Raw genomic sequence first — 26,224 nt, forward strand, 5'->3', positions numbered from 1 at the left:
GGCCAAGAATCATGCCCGTTCGTTGAAATGGGCTTCTCTAATGAAAGTCCCACTGCTGCACCGTTGGCCGCTGGTCTGCTAGGAAGCGGACAACAGACACTGCACCCCACTGCCAAGACCAACAGATGCCTCTCCACTGTCTATGCTGAGAGGCTCCGCCACCCTGGTGTGGCTGCGGTCGTGTGTTGGTCACTTCTGCTTGGTAGAACTTAGGTCACATACTTGCCCCCTGGCCGCAGAGGAGTCTAGGGATGGGCTAGAGAAACTTCCCAGAATCTGTGAGGGTGATCAGAAATGCTGGGCAGCATAGATGGTGACTAGTCACTCTGCTTGTGTTTCGATTCGTTGTCCAAAAAATCAAATTAGTTTGGCCTTCCTTAGTGTTGTGCTCTTAAAACAGTCGTGTATTTTTCTTTAAGCTAAAAAGTTTTGCTTTTTATATATAGACATTTAATACATCTGGAGTTTATTTGTGTGAGATATACATGCACTTAGCTGTGTATACACATGCATATTTGGAACACTCTCTGTTGTTCCGTTGGTTTATATGTCTCTACCTGGACCAACAGCATACTGCCTTAGTTACTGCAGTTTTTTAATAAGACTTTATACGTCTAGTAAATCAAGTCCTTGAAATTTACTTAGTGATTCTTGATTACTCTTCTTTAAAAATTTTTGGATCAGCTTATCAAGTTCCATAAACAAGCCTGTTGGAAATTTCATGGGAATTATATTAAAGAAATTGGGGAAAAATTAACATATTTTCTTTCCATTTATTAGGGTTTTCTTTTGTGTCCTTCAGTAACATTTTGTAATTTTTGCTGTAAAATCTGCCCATTTTTTCCTAGCTTAATTCCTAGATACTTATAGGGTTTTTGTCTGTTGGCTTGTTTTTCTTTTTTTCTTATTGTGAAGAGAGAGTTTTTCTTGTATATTTGCTAATTGGCTACTGTTAGCATATATAACTTTGTTGATTTTAATATGGTAGATTCTGTATCAATGTTGCTAAATTCTTAGTTTTTCAGAATTTATAGTCTCTTAGATTTCCCCTAGAACATTCAAATTATGTTCACAGCTCAAAAATTTTGTTTCTTCCTTCTCAGGACTCAGAGTTGTTATTTCCTTTTTGTGTTTATTGCTTTCACCAGGACCTCCAGCATAATGTTGCATAAGAGGGGTAAAGGTGGGCCTTCTTTTCTTGGTCCTGACCTAAATGGGAACACTTCTAAAGTGTTGACACTACATTTTGGTAGATGTGTTTTATTAGATTAAGGAAATTCTCTTCTATTCCTCTTTCCATGAATGGTTTACTTTAAAATCAAATTAAAGTATAAATATTGAAAAGATTTTCTTCTCCAAGATTTAAGATAGAATTAAAAAGAAAAACAACTGTATTTCTATTGTCTGGCTTTGATACCTGAATTCATTGTTCTTCTTGTATCTCAAAAGATAATTGAGTAGTCTATCATTATCAGGGATGTTGAGATAATACTGCTGTGTCTTTAGAGTCCAAAAGAGGACCTGATACACAGAAAACAATATTTGCTGTTGAGTGACTGTTGAATTACTTTCTCAGATTTCCAACTTAAATTTTTTTTAAAACAAAATACTTTTTTCTGGTCTTTTTATATGTCGTGTAAAGTCACCCTTGATAACCCCACTCCCACTTTCCCTTGTAGTAATTATGCTTTCTCTATGTTTGTTTGTTATTGACGGTTTGTTATGTTGTATATTATGTTTATTGTTATGTCCATGTTTATTAATATTTTCCCTTTTTTTCCTCTTCATTTTTAGGATCTTGGGTAAAGTCTGTTACTGAATGAATTTTGATTATTTTCAAATATTAATCTTTTTAACCAGATAAACTTTTCCTGTTTTTATGCTTAGCCCAACCTCAGCGCTTGCCTCAGCTTCAAACTTCAGCACAGGAACTGGGTGAGGAGGAAATAGGCAAGATAAAGAACGGCCACACAAGTCTGAGCAATGGAAATGGAATTCACCACGGGGCCAAACACGGGTCTGCAGATAATCGAAGACTTTCAGCGCCTGTTTCTCAAAAAATGCATAGAAAAATTCAGTCCAGCTTGTCTGTAAACAGCGATATCAGTAAAAAGAGTAAAGTAAATGCTGTCTTTTCCCAAAAGACAGGCTCTTCACCTGAAGGTAAGTTCGAGATATACATATGTTTTACTTGACGAGATGTATAATCAGATTCACAAATAATTATTTGATCAAGCAAAAATAAATGAAGAATCTTGCTTATCCTTCAGACAAACAGTAATTTTAGTAACATGCAACTTAACTTCCCCAAAGAAAAGGACCGGCTAGGAAAAGAAGCATTGGCAGCAGACATTCTGCTCTTAGATTATTGTCTTCTAGAGTGAATAGTCATTATTTTAAATATAGCTGCTATACTCCTTTTGTTTTTTGCTGGGGAAGATTCACCCTGAGCTAACATCTATTGCGAGTCTTCCTCTTTTTTTCTTTTTTATATGAGCTGCTGCCACAGCATGGCTACTGACAGACGAGTAGTGTGCTTCTGTGCCCGGGAACCACACTGGGGCTACTGAAGTGGAACATGCTGAACTTTCACCACTAGGCCATCATGGCTGGCCTATACTTTTTTTAATACCACATTTAAAAATATGAATACAACATTGTAGTGGCTTATGAATTTGAGTGTTTTTTCTGTCCCTGATTCAATATGTTATTCTGTGATTCAGTGATAAGATTACCTGCTTGTACTTTTGTCTTGCAAATTAGTTCTTAAATATGCAAAACTAAAACCAGAGAAAGATTTGGTAATTCTCATGCTCTTGCCAGGGAGTGGGTCAGATGGTTGTTGATTAACTGATCGGCATCTTCCAGACACCACTGCTGCCACCACCTTGCCCCTCTCCCACCCCGGCCCGCTGCAAGCTCACTGTAGTCTGGCCTTTACCTCCTCTCAGGAATGGGTTATTACCTCTTCAATTCGGGCTCGTCCTGCCCTTGACTAGGTTAAAGTCAGGTTTAATACTATGAACCTGAGGAAGTTTTTCTCTATTACAAACCCATGTGATGACAGTGGTTTATAACCTACAGACTCCTTTTATAAAAATGGTTTGCTGTGTTATGTTAAAAAACGAATAGTCTGCCCCTATATTTAAGGCCTCAGAATTCTTCCAGCATTCCTACATTCCTCTGCTTTTCCTCCTTCCCCCTTTAGCAGTTCTAGTGCATCAAAAACCTCAAATAGTCTATCCGATATATATTTTTTCTCCTATTCCCTTTACTTTTCTATTTTAATTGCCATGAAATCTTAAATAAGGGAAATTCTGTGGGCGCCTCTGTGAAGTTGGCCATGCTTATTCATAGTGATAAATTGAGTTGTAAATAGGAAATTGTATTGAGAGTTACCAGTAATGAGTGGGAGCAAGGATATTACATTTTGGCTACAGGTGTCTCCAACTCAACTGAGGTAGAGTGTTAGGTTGATCAAATGATATGATAATAAATGGTCTACATAGTTCCAGGTCAGTGACACTACTTTCCAAACTAATTAGATTGAAAGGGACATGATTGACACTTTAAAATGAGTTTGACATGTAAGCTGCATGGTCATCTCTGAAGCATAGGTAGGCTGTTAACTAAACTGGCTCTCCAAGGAGTTGGGAAGGCAATGCAATTTTCTTTAGAGGATCTTCACTTCTAGGTGATTGGGTGAAATAATTGAGTGCAATTGAAATCTACTTGTTTTATACATTTGAATTTACTTATTATGCCCCTAACCTCTTATTTTCTGTTTGATATTTACTTATTTTAAAGAATGGTAACATTTGTATATCAATCCAACTTGAAATAGCTTATGGAATTTTTGTAAAATTTTTATTATTTGCCTATTTTTAATATCATGTCTAAATTTATTTCTAATGCAAGAGTACAGCTTCATGAGTAACATATGAAGAAAAAGGAAAATCAATAGTGTATAAATGAAATATCGTTCTATTCTCCCTCTTTCTCTACCCCTCCTCCTCCCTTTTCCCTTTCTTCTTCATCTCCCCCTCTCGCATACACACTCACACTTATGGCCCACCACAAAGGTCTGGATAAGGGAAGTCCCCTGTAAACCTGATCTTATCAGAAAATCGGTTCCAGTTTGGGTTGGGAGCATGAGGAGTATGAAACACAAATGAAGATGACTAAATATATTGTCCAATGTCCTCTCCATGACTTTGCTGTTAGGCTGTAGAATTTAGCTAATCGTAGGTTCATTTTACTGCGATTAGTTGAATCTGGATGAAAGTTCCATTGTCCTAGTTCAGGTAGTCTCAAGGTTAGATGTCTTCATGCTTTTTGCTGCTATTTAAGGTTGTGCCCTAAAATTTTGTTATTTCTGCTGACTTTGAATTTTGAAGTTAGATTTATTCTCTGTCAATGTGCTGTAGTTAAAGAAACAAACAAACAGAGAACTGGTCGATGGCAAATTAAAAGGGGAAGCTTCTCGGCTCTGCCACTAGCTAGCTGGGGGACTTGGGTTTCTCTGGGGCTGCTTTTTCTATAAAATGGTTTGGATTAGAAATTTTCACAGTTAGGTTCTGTTCCAAGATTCTGTGATGATTTTTTTACAGCAAAGCTGCTTCACTCTCAGGACAGGTCTCTTGTCCTACGGAACATAGGATCCTTGGTTGAGGAGAAATCTGAAACCTGCTGAGTAGAATGGGGCAAAAGCAGAAATGGTTTGGATGAACAGGATTAGCGGCTGGACTTCAGAAGGCCTATATTTCAGAGCAGTAGGTCTTGAACAGGCTTGGTTTGTGACACTAATAAAAATGGATAGAAATTATTTTTAAAAAGCAATAACAATGGGGGCATTTAATAGCTAGACTTTTCTCAGTTATATGTTTTTCTTTTTGTTTCACATTTTTCTTAAGTCTTCATTATCTATCCTTATTCTTCTTGCAGCAAAATGAGCAAATGAGTAGTAAAATAATATTCACTGAAACTTTCACTTCAAAAACAGCTAACCAGACCCAGTGGGACAATGTTTGTCTTTTCTGGATAGATGGTGCTTATGGTTATGATTTTCGTATTCTGCATAAATAATATGACAACTAGAGGGGCAGTTTTCTGGTTCACATGATGGAATTAAATATTTAACTGTTTCGTCGTGTTTCCTTAAGAGCACTAAGAGCTTCTTTGCTGTCCAAGTTTGGAAAATACTGCTAAGATGTGGGCCCATTGCTTGTACAGAGGTAAGGATTGACCCATCCACATAATTGAGTCAGTGGTTTGGTGACATCTTTTAATATGTTTTTAACTGTGGGGTATGTAAGGCCTGAGTACAAATACACGTACTCCCTCCGATTCTCTTTTTAAGCTGTTTTCATTCGTGTAGTTAGTTACGTGAATTCATTCTATGTACCAGGTCCTGTCTCCACATGCTTTACTCACATGAACTCATGTAATCCTCCCAACAGCTCTGTAATTCTATGAACTGTATGTACTTATCTAATAATAAATGAGGAAACTGAGGCACAGAGAGGTTGCATGAACCCACCAAAGTCAGTTGGTACATGATAGAACTGAGATTCAAATCCAGACATTCTGGCTCCACAGTCTATGCTCCTAACCACTATAATATTTTGCCTTATCAAAGTCCTCTGAGAAAAAGATAATTTACCGGCCATTCCAGCATCACATTGGATGTTGATGGTGTTACAGCTGTAGGTCAGGCAGGGATCTTTTTATTAGTATGTATTTGCCTTCTTGCAGCCCTTGATACTAAAATTTTAAAAACAATTTTCACGCCTATGCCCTGTGTTCGTTTTCCTTCCCTACTAGACTATAAATTACTGTAGAGTCTGGGCTGGGTCTGAGTTAATTTTTTTTCCTTTTTTAATTTACAGCATTGCCTAGTACAATAGCTTCATAGAGTTTCCCATGAGTTAATAAGTGATAAAACGTTTTATTCCAAACTACTTTACCCTACTCTTCCTTGAAGCTGGCACTGGAAAATAAAATGTGTGCTCATATTCATTTAAAAAATGTCCTTTTAAAAAGTTCCTTTTATATATCAGAGGAAAAAAAATACCCATGTGGGAAAATATTGTACATTTTATTTAAAGGCATTAAATTAGTAGATTTCTACTTGTTTTGTATAATTAAATATTTTCATACATACTTTAATTTTCTGATTGCATTACCCTGGTGGAGAGTTTTAAGACTAAATGTTTAAGATTCTTGACCTTTGAAATAATTATAGTATAATTTAGTATCATATAATATTCAAATTGCCAAGGGTTTTCATTAGACTCTGAGACACTTATCATAGGAATGGTAAATTCTAACACATTTTAGGTGTGCCAGTTGCTACTTTATATTTTTGTAAAAATTGTTTCAACAAAGATATTTTTAGAAGACATTCTATACTTTTTAGGAATATTTGATGGTTAATTTGTACTTCATATTGATATTATAGATTTTGTATTTATAGAGAAATGCATATCCAGTGCCAGCAGCTCATTGAACATAAATGCTGATCAAGAGAGTCAGGAGCATTGTGTATGTAGAGTACCTAGGATCAGTCTCATTATTTTTTTTTTTTTGAGGAAGGTTAGCCCTGAGCTAACATCCACTGCCAATCCTCCTCTTTTTGCTGAGGAAGATTGGCCCTGACCTAACATCTGTGGTCATCTTCCTCTATTTTATATGTGGGATGCCAGCCACAGCATGGCTTGATAAGCGGTGCTGTGTCTGCGCCTGGGCTCTGAACCAGTGAACCCCGGGCCACTGAAGTGGAGTGCGTGAACTTAACCACTATGCCACTGGGCCAGCCCCAGATCATTCATTTTTAATCACACAGAGGCAGTATACCCTAGTGGTTAGAACACAGACTCTGAAACTAGTTTGCTTGGGTGCAAATATGGGCTTTACCACCGATCGTTGATGTGTCTTTGGCGTAGGTTACTTAACCTCTTTGTGCCTCAGTGTCTTATCTATAAAATGGAGATATTATTAGTACCTACTTCATAGGATTGTTGTGAAGAACAGTTGAGTTGATACTGCATTTAGTTGAGTTAGAGCACAGCCTGCCCAGATGAAGCATTTGCTAAGTGTCAGCTACTATTATCATCATCATTATTAAGGAGCACAACAACCGTTGGTGGTTCTCTGAACAGAACAGATTAATTCATAAGGCCCCTTGAATGCCTCCCTCCACTCTCAACTTTGTAACCTCACCTTATCTTTCAGGTCTCCATCCACACACTGCCTGCTCCAGGAAGTCAACATTCCTGACCCTTTTTAGACTCCTCTTCCTCCCCTTTTCAGTGTACTTCCCCTTGCCTTCTCAGTGTAGCAGTTTTTCACAACATACCGTAGAGGCGGGGCATCATACCATTGGTAGGAGAAGTACAGCCATGACCCCGTGGGAGACAGTCTGGGTGGGGCACACAGCCTTAAAGGGCATGTAGTGCAATTGAACAGGACACTTTGAAAAGCCCACTAGGTGATTTGGATATGTCCCGCCCCCTCCTTCCTCAAGAATCACTTGTAAAACGGCAAAAATATCTTTTCTTGACCTCACCGCTTCCCTTCTCACCTCATCATCTGCAAACCCCCACCTAACTCTGCACTTGAAACTGCGTCACTGCAATGCTTAGAGGTCCCTGAATACGTGGTTAAGTGACACAGCTGAATGCCTTTGCTTCTGCTCTCCCCTCAGCCTGGAATGTTCCTATAACTTTCTTCGCCTCTTTGACCTCTGCACATTTTTTTTTTTAGAACTTAACTGAGGCATCATCTCCTGATGCCCCAATTTTGGGCTAATTGCCCCTCTTTTGGGTCCCCACAGTAGCCTCCGCATACAAAATGATACTGAAGTTTCTGTGTCATTTTGTCTGTCTTCCTGCACCAAAATGTAATCTCATTGAAGGCAAAGACTGTCTTATTCATCTTTTAATTTCCAGCACACAGCCCAGTGCCAGCCCATATGAAGTGTTCAGTGAATGTTGAAGCAAGTAAGGAATATGAACTGTAGAATGTAGATGCTTATTCTTTCACATTTGTGAACGTTGTGGTTGAAACCTCAGGAATGGTTGAAATCCTCAAGGGAGAGAATGTGGAGAGATAGAAGGGAGTGCAAATATTTGAGCTGAGAGAAAGGCAAAAAGAAACTTAGCTGAGGCAGAATTGGAACTCGGAACTCCTGCCTCCCAACCCCATCGAGTTTTCTCATTATTCCGTATGGTTTTCAGTCAACTACACATTCCGAAATCCTAAAACCAGAAAAAAAATTAGAAAGGTAAAATTGAAATTGAATAGTTCATTCTTAGTTTTAGTAGTATTGTACAACCTTATTCACTTTTTCACCATGAGAAACTCCTCAGTTTTGCCTGCAATCGTAGAAGTATTAGTATTTTAATAGAAGGGTAATAATAATATTTTATGATATGACCACAGTGCTGTAATCTGAGCTTCCAGAAACAAATTTTCTGTGACTTTGGCAAGATATGTCACTGCATTCCTCAAAATGCTTAATTTGCTTGGATAATGTTTTGTTTTGTTTTGTTCTGTTTTCTCAGGCAGAGTGCCTTTCATTCCATGTCAGAATAATTGTGTGGGAGAGAGGTTTAGAATTCTGCTTTCCAATGCCATATTTGCCAGTCCATTGGAAAACAGGATTTTAATAAATTTTACTGCTCAGCCAAAAAACTAAATGGAACAGCAGTAATACAAAGAGGAGTGTGTGTGGATGTGTGTGCAGAGGAGAGCAGGCAAGATCAAACTGACTGTGTCAAAGTATAAATCATTCTGCACATATAAATCATTGCTTTTTATTTACTTGAAATATTTAATTAGCTGTTCTTAAAAAATTAAAACGATTATCTATCTGAAGTATTTATAAGTGGTAAGTATTACTTTAGAGCCAAAAGTAAATATTTAAATACACTTCCTACAGAGTTTAGGAAAATAGGTTATCTATATAATTTATGATCTATAGTAAATTATTCTCATACCCATCCATTTGATGAGGAGCAAAGAAAAGATTTTACAAGGTTCTGAAATATGTATAATTTAACATTTGAACCATAGAGACACCTCAAAATATGCCTCAAATCTCAGAGCGCTTCTTTTATAACAGCCGACAGCTTGGCAGGCTATGTTAAAGAAGAGATAGATGCTATCAGCTATGTATGGACTCCACCTTTGGTTTTTTTGTTTTGTAGACAAGCTGTCTTAGGCCATTGCTCTAAGAATTTAAATTCTCACTCAGGAGTTGGGTGGGGAGGAAATAAAACAATGGAGATACAGATAGATTGGCCAGAAAGCTTTGGGGTGTGAGGTGTTGGAGTGAAGAGACCATTTAGAAATCCAGCCTCAGAATCATAGGCTAAATGGAAAGAATTGAATAAATCTCATGACCTATTAATACACCAAGGTTTTAATTTTTTCTTTATATAATGATAAAAAGTTTAGGCGGTTTTTTTTATTAGCTCAAACAGCAAAAGGGAGTTACAGCAGCCAGGCCCCTCTAGGATGAAAATTTGTTTTCCATCCCAAGAGTTGTGCCCAGGTTGGGCAGTGGAGAATCTGAAGGTTTTCTTTATGGTTTCAGGATTGAGTGCGGGGTCTTGGCCCAGGGCTAAAGCTGAATAGAACTGGAACAGCAGTGAGACATGGATCCTAAGCAAGACTGTCATTAATTTTCTAGTTCAATTAGTTGGGAAAATGCATAGCAACTAGGAAATCATGACGAATAGCTGAGTGTAGTTTGAGGCTGATCATGAGTTGAGTTTTAGATCTGATCAATTTCAAATGATGATACACAATCCAAGAGCATTTGGAAATACGCAACTGGAGCTTGAGAGAAGAAGTTAGAACCAAGCATAATAATTTATATTTGTTCTCTTAGAGGGGATATTTGAAACCATGAATCTGGATGAGTTTTAAGTAGCGATTTAGAAGAAAAGCTCAAATGGCTGAGAATTGAGTGACTCAGGGATCATTGGAAACCAGCCATTTTGGTGGGATGGGAGTGTGGGTTTAGCTTGCGCACTTGAGAGACAATGCCATGAAAAGTTCAGACTTTTCTCCAGAGGTGATGTCAGATAGAGTAAGTCAGAGTGAGGCCATGGCACTGATAAGATAGCATACAGGAGAGGTCAGAGGACAAAGAGAAGAGGAAGGTTATTTGGCTGAGAGGAAACAGAAAGGTGAAAGAAGAAACAAACTGGAGAGGGTGGTGTTGTAGAGGCCAGGGAAAGAATGTTTTACAAAGAGGACAGGGACTGCACCAGGGTTGCACCAGCTATTGTTGACGGCTTCAGTAGGATGAGTGCTGACATAGTTCTGTTGGATTTGACAATGTGGATGTCATTTGGTGACTTAATTAAGAACCCTTTCCGTGGAGAAGCCAGAATGATGTGGATTGTGGAATGTGAGGAAAAACATTAATGACAATAGTTCTAGAAAGACCAAAATCCTGGTGGAAGTGTGGGTCCAGGGAGATTGTTTCGTTTGTTTTGTGTTGTTTTGCTTTAAGATGGGAAAGATTTGAGTGTGTTTACATTTGAATGGAAAGGATCCAGGAGGGAGGGAAAGATTAAACACCTAAGGAGGTAATAATGATACCTTCATATAGTTTCTTTAGAATTTAGATAGGGAGTTCAATACAGTGAATTATGTGAGTGCATATTCATTATCAAAGCAAGAGAACTGAGTAACCAGAGAAACATTTACTGAATTGTTAACCTAGATGGCTCCACTCTATATGGGTTGTATGGTTGATTAATCTTAGAAGCCTTCGGAGTAACTTCTGTGGAATGACTTGTTATGAGGAAATGTAACCTTTAAAATGATTTAAAAGCCTATCTCAAGTCCCCAGTCCTGCCTCATTCCAGGAGCATTAATTGCATTTGAATGGAAGGCATTGATAGGCTGGGTGTTTCTGATTCTGAGTTCCAAATATCTGACTTTTGTGTTTTGGACTGCAAGTTGATGATGGTTGATAGCTTCTTATACTTTAGATTAATAAGGCCCCTAATTGAATTTAATCATAGCTTTTACACATAGTATAGGGTAAGCAAGAAAATAAAACAAATCAAGTAAACAAGCAGTTTTAAAGAGTTAGAAGAAAAGTACAGGAAATTTGAGTAAGGAATAATACTCATAATCCATAATAATAATAATAATCCACTGCATAATCCAGAATATTAGAAGACAATAGGTTAATTTTAAAATGTATTTAGAGTAAATTTAATGTGGCTTACTCTTCACTGAGTTACTATCACAAGCAAAGGCTTGAAAAGGTTAAAACTTAACCTATAATAAATTGGAATTTTGATTGTGATAGTCTCTTACACAATGATTCTGATCATTTTTGGTTCATAGTCTTCTTTGAGATTTAATAAAACTTATGATTATTTTCCTCAAGTGTTTCAGAAAGATGATAACAAAATCCTGTTACCTCTTGTGTTATTCCTGGAAGTAACCAAAGAGATTGGATACCTTCAGATGTTTTATTCTAAAATCAAATGTCTCTAAGAACTGAACAGTGAAGCAGGTAGCAGACGATAGGGAGTCTGAAGAGCCTTTGTAAGGGCTTTTATTTTGATCTGAGTGAGCTGGGAAGCCAGTGATAGGTTTTGAGCAGATGACTGACATGATCTGACTTACCGTTTTTAAGGATCACCTGCCTTTTGTGCTGAGGGTAGACTATAGGTACACAGGGCCAAAGAAGGGAGGCCTACTGTTCAACTCTTGGAGTAATTCAGATGGGAGATGACTGGGTTGGATCAGGGTGGCAGTGGTGACATATTGCATATGGATGTATTTTGAAGGCAGAGTAAGATTTACTGAAGGATGAGATTTCAGTGTGAGAGAAAGGTAGGGATTAAGGATGACTGTAAAGTTTTTGGCCTGAACAGTTGAAAGTATGAAGTTGCCATTAATGGAGATGGGAAGACTGTGGGAAGAACAGCATTTGGTTCTTGGGGGACGATCAAGAGTTCGATTTTAGATATGTTGGATTCGACATGCCCATTATCTATCCAAGTGGTAATGTGAGATAGGTGCTTGGATAGAGGAGTCTGGAGTTCAGAGGAAAGGTCTGAAGCCTGAGATGATAACAGTTTGTGAGTCATCAAGGTACAGAATGTTCAGTGGATGGGATCACCTAGGACTTGAGTTCTCAACACTGGCACCAGGGTATTTGGAGTAAGAGCATCTGAGCAAAGGGAGTAGAAAGTAAATTACCACTCTGGGCTTTGCCCCTAGAGATTCTAATTCATTTGGAATGGAGTGGGTCTAAGCCATCAGCATCCTTTAGAAGCTCCCCACATGATTCTATGCATGTAGGGTTAAGAACTACTGCCCAGGAAGCAGGTAAATTTAAATGTTCCAAGAATTGAGCCTTGGACCACTCCAATATGTAGAGGTCAGAAAATGAAAAGGAACCCTGAAAAAAATGACGATGAATGACCAGAGATGAAGAAAGAACCAATAAAGAGGGGCAGCTTGGAAACCAAATGAAAAAGGTTTTTCAAGATGGAGGGAGTGATCATGTGTCAAATGCAACTGAGTAGTCCCATAAGATGAAAAAGAGGAGACCATTGGCATTGTCCTGTAAAGGTCATTGGTGACCTTCATACATTCAGAATTCTGATGGGGAAAAAAGTCTGAGTGAAGTGGGTTCTAGACAGAACAAAAAGAGAAAAACTGAAGATTGCAGGTTTTGGCTGCTCTGTTCAAGGAGTTTTCCTAAAGGAGAATAATAAAAGAGCTAAAGGAGAATGTTTTTAGAAATGGGATATATTGGTCGAGTGTCATTGGTAATGAGCTAGTGGAGGGGAGACATTGATGATGCAAGAGAAGGATGTCCTTGAGTAGGCAAGAGAGGAGGAGATCCATTACAAAGTGCCCTATGTTATAGTTATTGATATCTGTGTCTGTATCTTCTCATCCCTCTCAGATTTTACATCATAAGAAGAAAGCATCCACACTTTGAGATTATCTTTTATAGTGCCTGCTTTAGTACAGTGCCTTACACATATGGGGCACTTTCTATACTTTTAACTGAAGATCTTCAAATGACTCGTAAGATTTGGCATAGTAGATTTATATAGTAGATTGGTAGTTTTGGAAACCTTTCCTTTAAGAAAATATTTTATCATTTGAAATGATGTTAAATATGCTAAAAGTTTCCACTCATTTTAGAAGGATTTCAAAAAATTATTTCAGAGTTACAGTAATAGCACTAGACACTACATAATACTCCAATTCTCAAAGGAGGAAGTTTTTGGGAAGAGATGCAGGATGTTTTGAATCTTCTAACAAAAACTGGCTGATGACTCATGAGTCTCTTGTAGTTTATGGAGTGTATACACAAGGAAAACAGTATCAGTATTGTTCATTAAATATAATTTTTTCTTCAAATATTTGAGAGACCATTTACAGTAAAACTTTCTCACATGCTCACAATAAATAAAAACATTTTCTTTAGATTTTATATTTCACTTTTGCCTAAATGTTACCATTTTAGCTAAAGGGTTTTACCTTTTAAAAAATTAGTTCCATTTTGTTAGAAGAATAAAAATATTTAAATCAGTTGATAAACTGAAGAAAATATTGATGTGTAATCCATACATTAATTCAAGTCCAAATGCCATGTGCTCTGCCCACTGACAATCTGGAGGAAAGAGAAAATTCAAAATTTTAAGACTAACTGGATTATATTCATGTTCGTTAGTCTTTGTCAAAACCATTTTGATAATGCTATATTTTGTATTTTTTATTGTTTTTTTGGTAACTTCATAAATGTCCTGTTTTTCCCCAGTTTTATCACTACATTATTTCAATTCCTTCCTTTGTGTGCTTCTATGACTATCACTATATACGCAAAAGATCTGTTGTTTTGCTGGCTAAACTGACACTAAGATGTTTGAGAATAGAGAATTTTAATATTGGAGGGTAGGAATTAACTTTGAATATGGAGTTTTTAAAAAAGAAGATTCTGAAAGAACTGGGACAAAAGGATGCCCTTCATGTCTGGGACTATGTCTGTTTTTGCAGTAGTCAGAGAAGCTTCCGTCTTTGAAGATTTGGCCTGCCAAGCCCAGAGTTTTGGTTGTCTCATTTTGGTTATTACTCCAAAGTACCCCATCTGGATCTCTGTCCATCTGTCTGTCTCCCTCTCTCTCCCCCTCTCTCCCTCATCTCTTTCCTCTCTCCTCTCATTTCTCTCTTTTTTCTTACTTTCTCTCCCTCCTCATTTCAAGACTCATTTCAGTTAGAAATTTTGCATGATTTCATGTAACAATTTATTGAAATTTAGAGGAACGAAAATGGCAGTGATTCATGACATTTTCAATAATAATGGTTTAGTACTCTTTTCAGGTGGTTTTTTCTTAGCTTGTATATTTATGAGTATGAGTACATAGCTTAAAAGAAATAGCTCCCAAATTCTCTAAGACCTAAGACTTTTTTTAACAATGATTTTTTTTCTTGATTAAATTAGATTCTCTTGGTATTTGACTTGATTTCTTTTCTTTCAGAATACATAGTTTCTTCCTATTTGGTTTTTTAAAAATTATATTCTCAAATGACCCTGCCTGACTCCTAAACCTAGTTGAAGTAATGTAGAAATACTAGCTTTCTTAGAACTTTTTTTGCAAATTTTAATTCTTACATGCAGTGTTAAACTATTATAGTTTTGAGAGCCTTTTATAATTAATTTGTATAACTCTCAACTAGTACAATATAAAATAGGATAGAGGGGAGCTCATGCTATAAAGTTGCCATGTTTCTGAAAAACTCTTGCAAGGTGAAAATTTTTTTATATAGAATATTAAATTGAATACACAGAAACCTATTTGAAAGATTCACTTATGAGTCTCTAGCTCCAGAGCTTTCAGCTTTGGGAGGGGCCCATGACTTCGACAAAAAAAAAAATCAATTTAGTTTCACTACCTTTTAAACTTTAAGTGAAATTAAACTTTAAGATTATAAACTTTAAAATCACAACTTTAAAATTATAGTAGTTATCTGATCACCACTACATCTTATTATTAATGTGTTGAAGAAGCACGTATTTATTCTACCTCAACTTTTAATATTATGACTGTTTCAACATAATTGATTTACTTCGAAATCATTTGTGCTTTATTTTACACATTTAAAAATATTATGTCCACGCCACACAAAAAAACAAGAATCCCTGCTCCAGCCCTCTTTGCATCCTTGGCATTCTCTGTAGTAACAAGAATTTCTTTAGTAACATACTTGTTTTTAAACTTACATTTCTGTGTGCAGTTTTCACAATGCAGAGAACACAAGTTTTTTTAAATAGCTTTTTTAAGCACATATTAAATTGAAATAAGAATAAAGGACGCATCCAAATTTCTACCTTAGAAGAACTATATTAAATAGTAAATTTCTAAGTGACTGTTGTTTTCAGGTTTGCATTTTAATGACATACTTTTACCAAGGCATCTTCAGCAGTAACAGGACACAGAGGCCCGGAGAAAATTAACTTCGTGGTTTTACATGCCACAATTTGGGTAATCTTAATTTAACTCTCTGTAAATAAGTATGGGAGGAAACAATCAGCGTCAACAACCTGGTGAAAAATTTGTTTCAGGGCTCTCAGGCAAAGCTTTGAAAGGGATTTTAATTGATATGCAACATAGTGTGGCCTCAGGCCCTGGTCCCAGCACAAGGCCCTGATAATCTGTGCTGGCTTCCCTATTTCTTGTACACTTAACCGAAGGGAAAATAGATGATGGGAGACATCCTCCCAAGTAGATGTGGGAGGCAATTAGAAGAATAAAACTGAATAATTATAAAAACAGTTTGCTCAGGGAGATTAATCATATTCCCTATTTTGAAGGGGAAAAATATTCATACAAATAAATAGCAGTTGTCTCTTAGAAGATTGAGAAATCCAGGAGTTTGGGGGAAGTGTAAAGATAATTGAAAGAAAAGAGCAAAATGGATTAATATACTAGTTTTCCAAAGACATATTAAATCTGCTTAACTTTCTACTCTGACTTCTCTTGGGAAATCAAACTGGAGGAACTGGACCTCATGGGGAATAATATTGCCATAACATAACATAATTTAAAGTTGACACTAGAAGTTGAAGTTTATTTTTTTCCTAATAATAATTATACTCAGGGAGGAATGCAGAAATTGTATCTTGGAATGATAGAAGAGTAGTTATTTTAGAAAAAACTTTTCAACATCTATGGTAGGTATCTCCTAGAAAATGTGTACTATGGAGTGACAGAAAAATTTAAAACCAAAAGTAATCTTTGCCTCAGGCTGTACAAAATGAATTTCATAAGTCAGCGAATATTTATTAAGGGTCTGCCATGTGCCCAGGCCTGTGTACCAGTTTCTGTAGATCAGTCCCATCTTATTTTTTAATTTAATGCCTTTGATTATTTTTCTGTTACTTTTAAAAAATATACAGTGTGAACATGTTGCCTCTTGAACACCAATTGATCATGATATCTGACAATATAGATATAAATTTATGTATCTATATCTGTCCTCCCATGCATTTTCTTCCTTATCCAGATTTGGATCTTTTGATGAATCTCCTTCAATTCTGGCATACCTACCTTTGAGAATCAAAAATCTAGATTGTCTGTCCTTTCAACTTCTGTCTACACCAAGGGGCTGAGCACTACTCAGGAAACCTTGATGTCCATAAAAATTGCTATCACTACCCATTTGAGGTCACGATTCTCAAGTGTATTCTCAGAATCCCTCAGGAAGTCTTCTGTGTGTCTCTAATCCATTCAACAAATCATTATCGAGCTTGCCTTGTGGCAGGCATTCTTGGGTACCAGGATACAGCAGTGAACTGCGCAGACAAGCAGACCTGCCCTCTCCCATTTTCCAGTGGCTATCTCATCTTGTTGCTACTCTTTTGAAACGAAGCTCTCCAAAACTTTCCCTCGTTCTCTGTAGGGAGAAGATGCCACCCAGCATTTCCTCAGGGTCTCTCCCCGTCAGGCCCCTCCTACAAACTTACCTAATTCTGAACCTGTTTTCACCTCCCCTTTCAAAGGAAAAGATGTCTCCCTTCCTGTTGCAGCAGCGTCCTGTTACTACAGATCCTAGCATCCACTCACTCCACTGCGTAGCGCTTTCCATATTCTGTTTTGACTTCTTCCAGAGAACAGTAAACATATGCAAGTCTTTCCTATCTGACAGTGTTTCTGTTGTGTGTGTGTGTTTGTACATATCTCTTCCTCAATTTTGCATCATGTTGTGGTTTTTCCTCCGGTTTCTCTTGCCCTTCGCAGATTTCTTGAAAGGATATCTGCGTTTGCCCTCTCTACTTCTTCATCCTTCAAACACTTCTCATCTCACTGCTACTCATTTCCATCCCTATCACATCACTGAAATTTCTCTGGCTAAATAGAGTGTTTGACACAATCTCCTTGAAATATTTTTCTCTCTTGCTTCCACGGCGCCTCCCTTTCCTGGAGGTTTCTACTCCCTTGTTAAGTCCTCAGCTTCCTCTGCTGACCCCTCTTCCTCAGTCGTTTCCTTAGATGCTGTTGTCCCCCTCCATCTCTTCTCTTTTTGCTCAGTACGTTCTCCCTGGGCAACTTGATAATTTTAGTCACTCGAAGAGTTTCAGCTACCTCTAACGCCGTAGCCAGGATCTAAATCTCCCTTAAGCTCCAGACCAGTGTCTTTAGCCATCTCTTGGACATCTCCATTTGGGTTCCCTCAGGCTTACCATGTCTTATATTCAAAATATTTTAAACCACACTATTTCTCTTCCTGTATTTCTTCCTTGGTAAATGGCTCCAGAAAGAAACCAGGGAGTCACACTTGACTCTTCTCTTCCTGTCACTGCCTCATCGAGTGTCTTATCAACTCCTGCTAATCCTACCTTCTTTAAGTTCCTCAGTGTCATCCTGCCTGATCCCACTGATAGCATATTATTATCACTGATGCTGTCCCTGCCTCTTCATATCGGAAATGAACAATTAAGGGCTTTCCACATGGTTTTCCCTGCCCCAACAATATTGAGCCACTTGCATCTCTAAAACTATTGTATTATTACCCCTGTCCCTTTGTATAGCCTCTCTACTGCCTGAAACCACCTATGCTTTCTCTTCACCTAACACATACCATGTGACACATCTGCTCCTGAGGCTTAGCCCCCTTGGAGTCAACTTGTATTCAGCGTTAACTAACTTTCCATTGTGGTTAGAATATTGTGTTAAACCAAGTACTGACTCTGTTGAAGACCAAGAAAAGACCATGAGCTAGACTTCAAAATCTGCTGTTTGTAGATAACAGTAGATTATATCATCATAGAAACTTAGTGCTTGAAAAGGATTTGGAGATCATTTTCTCCGTCATTATATATGCATATGGACCCTGAGTGAAATGATTTGTTCAAGGTCACTTAGCTAATTAGCTTTTAGTTTTCCACATCCTAATAAATAGGATAATACTTGGATTCTGTGCCATTCATGAAGATGGCAGGGTGATGATAAATTATTTTGGTTTTTTTGCCCCCAGGAATCTTATTTCCCTCTTGCTAGAAGCCCCACTGAAACCAAACATAAATAGCAACCAGCACCAACGACACAGACATTGAAGGCATTTCTTTGGGTAGTTCTGGCTATTGCCTGCCTGAGTTGCCATAGTAGGGAATGAGCTGTGACTCAGGAAAACCTCAGTTGGGGGGTGGCCTGAGGAAGGGCAGCGGCTTGGGAGGCAGCTAAGAAAGAGGGCTTTTATTTTTATCTTCTTTCCCACAATTTAAAGTAATAGAGTGAGACTACAAAATGTTTATTGGATGAGAAAACCAGGTTTTTCTGCTTTTGTCAGTTTTGGAATACTTGCAAACAATATGTTCCTAGATTTTCTTGGCTCTGGAATTGTTTGTACACTAAATTACAGTGGAGGTACTTCTACCTTATAATTTCAATGTCATGCTGTCCTTTTCATCTAAGGCTTAAAAAAAATCAATGGTATTAATAGATAACATGGGTGGAGAGGGAGGGATGTGGAAAGAGTAACAATGCGGTCGCTGATTCACAAATTAATTCCATAAATAACAGGATTTACCTCCTGTGTGCGGTTTTGGAATGTGCTTTGGTGTCTCCTTTTGCTGTAATGTTTCACTGGGCTTGTACTTCTTCATCCTGCCTGGAGTGTCTGTCGGACTACTGTGCCTCTTTGGTTGGGGCCTGGCTCTTCTGTCATGGCTAAAGACTGCTTCCCGGGCTTTCTCAAGGCAAAGCTTATCCTGCCTGTGTGAGGCCTGTACCTCCTGCTGGGGATGCTGCCCCTGCCTCTACAGGGGCCTCCAGGAACAGTCACTGCTGGAGCCTCTCAGCCCTGTGAAGTGCAGAGGTGCCCTTTGGACTCTTGCTAAAGAACACTCAAGTGCCTGGAGAGTTGTGTCTGATCCCAGCCCTGTGAATACTGTCAACTCCCTCTTAGTGTGTTTGTTTACTCCCACACTATCATGAGGACCTCATGTCTCAGGTATCCTGGCCAACCCTGTGGGGTTCTATAATAGGCAAATATCAGTGGCTAAAAGCATCTGATGTGGGGAGTTTTGGTGCAAGAAGGCGATGTTGGAGGATCCTGAACTCACTTCCTCCCATGGACACACTGAATCTTCAGCTATATATGGAACAATTTCTTCTGAAAAAAACGTAAAAACTAGCTGAGCAAATCCTGCATATCAGGCAATTGAGAAGAAACCCATGTCAAAGTGGGTAGGAGAGGCTGAGACACAGTCTTGCTATAAACTCCACCCCTGGCCTGATGATCCACAATCAGAAGGGAACTCAAAACCTGGGGCTTCTCCCTGAGGAGCAAAGGGTTTGAAACCCACATCTGGCACCACAGTATTTTGGACCTGAATCTGAGAGATGAGCTCCCAAAACATCTAGTTTTGAAAACCAATGGAGCTTGTATCCACAGGACCCACAGGTTATAGCAAACCAAGAAATGACTCCTAAAGGAGTCATTCTCTTGGACTCACCCACTACAAGGGCCAACGCAAAGGTAGCCAGTTAAGAGGCACCCAGACTTTATGTGAAAGAGGCAAATTTTAATCAGTCTGAATCTACGTGCTGTCTGAGATCCTCTCCTTTGGGACGGTGACAGGTCTTGGCACACCCTCAACTATTGGGAGCCACTAAAAATGAATTAGGCTGCTTGAACAATCAGTGGTTTGAGAGACAACCAAGAGTAAGGGCAGGGTTGAACAAGAAGGTTCATTTCCTACACTAGGCCACTCCTTCAAGACTGGGAGAGATGGATATTTTATCTAATACATAGAAACCAACACAGAGAGTCAAGGAAAATGAAGAAACAGGAATAGTTCCGAAAGAAAGAGGAAAGTAAAACCTAAGATAAAATGTTTAATTAAACAGAGATGAATGATTTACCTGATAAAGAGTTCAAAATCATGGTCATAAAGATGGTCAAAAACTGAACTTGGGAGAAGAATGGATGAACACAGTGAGAACTTCAACAAAGTGATAGAAATATAAGAAAGCACCAAATTGAAGTCACAGAGCTGAAGAAAATAAAACTGAAATTTAAAATACACTACAGTCATGTGCCACATAATGATATTTTAGTCAATGATGGATCACATATGCAACGGTGGTCCCATGAGATTAGTACCATATAGCCTAGGTGTGTAGTAAGCTATACCATCTAGGTTTGTGTAAGTGCACTCTATGATGTTTGCACAATGATGAATTCATCTAAAAACACATTTCTCAGAACATATCCCTGTTGTTAAGCAATGCATGACCATACAGGGATTTACCAGCAGACTACATGAAGTAAAAGAAAGGATCAGTGAGCTTAAAGACAAGGTAGTGGAACTCACCCAATCAGAGCAGCAGAAAGAAAAAAGAATGAAAAAAAAAGTGAATATAGCTTGAGGAACTTATGGGACGTCAAGTGGACCAACAGTCACAATTAAGAGTTGCAGAAGAAGAAGAGAGAGAAAGGGACAGAAAACATATTTGAAGAAATAATGGTTGAAAACTTCCCTAACCTGGGAAAAGAAATGGATATCTAGATGCAGGAAGCCCAGAGAATTCCAAAGAAGATGACCCGAAAGATACCCAGACCAAGACACATTACTTTTGACATTTTAATTATAAAGACGAGAGAATCTTAAAAGCAGCAAGAGAAAAACAATTTGTTATGTACAAGGGAACTGCTGTAAGATTATCAGCAGATTTTTCAGCAGAAACTTTGCAGGCTAGAAGGGAGTGGCATGATATATTCAAAGTGCTGAAAGAAAAACACGTCCAATCAAGAATACTCTATCTGGCAAAGCTGTCATTCAGATTTGCAGGAGAGAGAAAGAGTTTTCTAGACAAGCAAAAGCTAAAGGAGTTTATTACCACTAAGCCAGCCTTACAAAAAAATTAAAGGACTTCTTTAAGCTGAAACAAAAGCGTGCTAATTAGTAACAGGAAAACATAGAAAAGTATGAGTCTCACTGGTAAAGGTAAATATACAGTAAAATTCATAATGATCTAATGTGAACATGGTGGATTAATCACTTATAAAGCTGTTATGGAGGTTAAAAGATAAAAGTAGTAAAAATAACCATAACTACAATAAGTAGTTAAGGGATACACAAGATAAAAAGATGTGACATGACATCAAAAACATAAAAAGTTCCCACTCAGGTTGTTATCAACTTAAAATAGACTATGATGAATGAGTTGTTAGTAAGCCTCAGGCTAACCACAAAGAAAAACCTATAGTCAATACACAAAAGCTAAAGAGAGAGGAATCTAAGCATACCATTACTGAAAATCATCAAGTCACAAAGGAAGAGAACAAGAGAAGAAGAAAGGAACAGAGGAACTAGAAAATAGCCAGAAAACAGTTAACAAAGCAGCAATAAGTACATACCTATTAATAATTACTTTAAATGTAAATGGACTAAATTCTCCAATTAAAAGACATAAAGTACTTGAATGGATTAAAAAAATAAGACCCATCTATGTGCTGCCTACAACAGAGTTCAGATGTAAAGAGACACCCAGACTGAAGGGATGGAAAAAGATATCCCATGCAAATAGAAAACAAAAGAAAGTTGGAGTACCTATACTTATATCAGACAAAATAGAGTTTAGAACAAAGACTGTGAGAAGAGACAAAGAAAGTGAATACATAATGATAGAGGGGTCAATCCAACAAGAGGGTGTAACATTTGTAATTATTTATTTACTCAACATAGAGGCACCTAAATATATAAAGTAAAATATTAACAGACCTAAAGGGAGAAATAAATAACAATACAATAATAGCAGGAGACTTTAATACCCCACTTTTATCAATGGCTAGATCATCCAGATAGAAAATCAAGAAGGAGATATGAACCTGAAGCAACATGTTAGACAGATGGACTTAACAGATATACACAGAACATTCCATCCTAAAGCAGCAAAAGACACATTCTTCTCAAGTGTACGCAGAACATTCTCCATGATAGATCATATGTTAGTCTACAAAACAAGTCTTAATAAATTTAAGAAAATTGAAATCTTATCAAGCATCTTTTCCAACCACAATGGTATGAAACTAGAAATCAATTACAAGAAGAAAACTGGAAAATTCACAAATATCTGAAGATTAAACAACATGCTACTCAACGGCCTATGGGGCAAAGAAGAAATCAAAAATCACCTTGAGACAAATGAAAATGGAAATACAACATGATAAAACATGGGATACACCAAAAGTAGTTCTCTGAAGGAAGTTCATGGCAATAAATGCCTACATCAAGAAAGAAAAACCCTCAAATAAACAACCTAACTTTATACCTCAAGGAACTAGAAAGAGAATAAATGTAGCCCGAAGATAATAGAAGGAAAGAAATAACAAAGATTAAGCAGAAATGAATGAAATAGAGATTAAAAGACAATAGAAAGATCAATGAAACTAAGAGCTGGTTCTTTGAAAAGATAAATAAAATTGACAAACCTTTAGCTAGACTCACCCAAAAAAGAGAAGAGGACTCAAAATCAGAAATGAAAGAGGAGACACTACAGCTGATATCACAGAAATACAAAAGGATCATAAGAGAGTACTATGGACAATTATACGCCAACAAGTTTGAAAGCCTAGAAGAAATGGATAAAGTCCTGGAAACATACAACCTACCAAGATTGAATCAGGAAGAAATGGAAAATTTGAAGAGACAAATTAGTGGTAAGGAGATTGAATCAGTAACCAAAAACCTCCCAACAAACAAAAGGCAAGATTAGATGGCTTTGCTGATGAATTCTACCAAATTTTAATAAAGAATTAACACCAGTGCTTCTCAAACTTTTCCAAAATATCAAGGAGGAGGGAACACTTCCTAACTCATTTTATGAGGTCAGTGTTACTGTGATATCAAAAACCAGCAAGAGTGCCACAAGAAAAGAAATTTACAGGCCAATATCCCTGATGAACATAGATTCAAAAATTCTTAACAAAATATTAGCAAATCGAATTCGACAATACATTTAAAGGATCATACTCCATGATCAAGTGGGATTTATTCTAGGGATGCAAGGATGATTCAACCACCACAAATTAATTAATGTGATACATCACATCAAGAAAGTGAAGGATAAAAATCATATGATCATCTCAATAGATAGATGCAGAAAAAGCATTTGACAAAATTCAACATCCATTTATGAAAAAACTCCCAGGAACATGTGTGGAGAGGGAATATACCTCAACAAAATAAAGGCCGTATATGACAAATCCACAGCTAACATCATACTCAATGGTAAAAAGTTGAAAGCTTTTCCTCTAAGATCAAGAACAAAACAAGGATGCCTGCTCTTGCCACTTTTATTCAACATAGTATTGGAAGTCCTAGTCAGAGCAGTTAGGCAAGAAAAAGAAATATAAAGCATCCAATTTGAAAAGAAGAAATAAAACTGTCACTATTTGCAGATGACATGATATTATGTATAGGAAATTCTAAAGTCTCCTCCAAAAACCTGTTAGATCTAATTAACAAAGTCAGTAAAGTTGCAGGATCCAAAATCAATATTAAAAAATCTGTTGCATTTCTATGCACTGATAACAAACTATCAGAAAGAGAAATTAAGAAAACAATCCCATTTACAGTTGCATCGAAAAGATCTAGGAATAAATTGAACCAAGGAGGTGAGAGACCTGTACACTGAAAACTATGTCATTGATGAAAGAAATTTAAAATGGTACAAATGAATGGGAAGATGTTCTGTGCTCATGGATTAGAAAAGTCTTGTTAAAATTTCCACAGTACCCAAAGCAATCTACAGATTCAATGCACTCCCTTTGAAAATTCCACTGGCATTTTTCACAGAAATAGAGCATACAATCCTAAAATTTGTATGGAACCACAAAAGACTCTGAATAGCCAAAGTAATTGTGAGAAGGAAGAACAAAGCTGGAGGCATCACACACTCTGATTTCAAACTACATTACAAAGCTATAGTAATCAAAACCGTATGGTACTGGCAGAAAAACACATTGATCAATGGACAGAATTCTGTGCCCAGAAATAAACCCACCTATATATGGCCAATTAATTTACTTCAAAGGAACCAAGAATATACAACTGAGAAAAGAGAGTCTCTTCAATAAATGGTATTAGGAAAACTGGACAGCTACATGCAAAAGAATGAAACCAGATCTGTATCTTACACCATACACAAAAATTAACTCAAAGTGGATTAAGGAATTGGGTGTAAGACCTAAAACCATAAACCGCCTACAAGAAAGTATAGGGGGTAAGCTCTTTGTCATCTGTCTTGGTGATGACTTTTTTGATTTGACACCAAATTCAAAGGCAACAAAAGCAAAAATAAACAAGCTGACCTACATCAAACTAAAAAGCTTCTGCATAGCAAAGGAAACCATAGATAAAAATCAAAAGATGACCTACTGAATGGGAGAAAATATTTGTAAATCATGTATCTGATAGGGTATTAAAATCCAACATATATAAAGAACTCATACAACTCGGTAGCAAAAAACCAAATAATCCAGTTAAAAATTGGGCAGAGAATCTGAGTAGATATTTTTCCAAAGAAGACATGGATTACCAACAGGTCCATGAAAAGGTTCTCAAAATCACTAGTCATCAGAGAAATGTGAATCAAAACCACAGTGAGATATCACCTCACACCTAGTAGAATGACTGTTATCAAAAAGACAAGAAATAACAAGTGTTGACGAGGTGGAGAAAAGAGAACCCTTGTGCAGTGTTGGTGGGAATGTAAATTGGTATAGCCACTATGGAAAACAGTTTAGAGGTTCTTCAAAAAATTAAAAATAGAACTGCCATAAGATCCAGCAATTCCACTTCTTGGTATTTATCTGAAGGAAACAAAAACATTAACTTGGAAAGATATGCATCCTCACGTTCATTGCAGCATGATTTAAATAGCCAAGATATGGAAATAACCTAAGTGTCCATCAATGGATGAATGGATAAAGAAGATGTGAAATATATAGGTGTATATATACACACACATACATGTATACATACATACATACATACAATTGAATATTATTTAGCCATAAAAAGGAAGAAATTTGCCATTTGTAACAACACGGATGTACCTTGAGGGCATTGTGCTAAGTGAAATAAGTCAGACAAAGACAGACAAATTCTGTATGATCTCACTTACATGTAGCATCTAAAACAAAAGACAAAACTATGAGCTCATAGATTGCTGGTGGTCAGAAGCAGGGGGTGGGGGGGGCAAGATTGGTCAAAAAGTACAGATTTCCAGGTATAAAATAAATAAGGCATGGGGATGTAATGTACAGCATGATGACCATAGTTAATAATACTGTATTACATATTTGAAAATTTCTAAGGGAACAGATCTTGAAAGTTCTCATCATAAGAAAAAGATTTTCTAACTAGATATGGCGACAGATATTAACTAGACATATTGTGGTGATCCTTTCAAGTATGTACAAATATCAAATCATTATGTTGTACACCTGAAACTAATATAATGTTAAATGTCAATTACACCTCAATAAATATCAATAAATAAAAAACATCTGCTATGTCAAGGGTGTCATTTTACCATCATCATCATCACACTCGGCAGGATCACCCCAATACCTGGGTACTATATGTCTTTTAAAAAAACTGATTTCTTTTCATAATATACCCTGTACAATATTTAAACAAGCCCAGATAAGAAGAGGT

General features: G+C 37.2%; 1 protein-coding gene across 3 annotated transcripts in view; it reads left to right on the plus strand.

Annotated features, from left to right (window-relative positions):
- The window catches only part of MDFIC (MyoD family inhibitor domain containing), an 89,145-nt gene that overhangs the window by 51,708 nt on the left and 11,213 nt on the right, over positions 1 to 26,224 (plus strand). For all 3 annotated transcript variants that reach the window (XM_046669933.1, XM_046669935.1, XM_046669934.1), the window contains exon 4: positions 1,888 to 2,163. In XM_046669933.1, the coding sequence (XP_046525889.1) occupies positions 1,888 to 2,163 (276 nt within the window). The remainder of the gene's footprint in view (positions 1 to 1,887; positions 2,164 to 26,224) is intronic.

This window comes from Equus quagga, chromosome 8, assembly GCF_021613505.1.
Source record: "Equus quagga isolate Etosha38 chromosome 8, UCLA_HA_Equagga_1.0, whole genome shotgun sequence".
In the NCBI taxonomy this organism is placed as follows: Eukaryota; Metazoa; Chordata; class Mammalia; order Perissodactyla; family Equidae; genus Equus; species Equus quagga.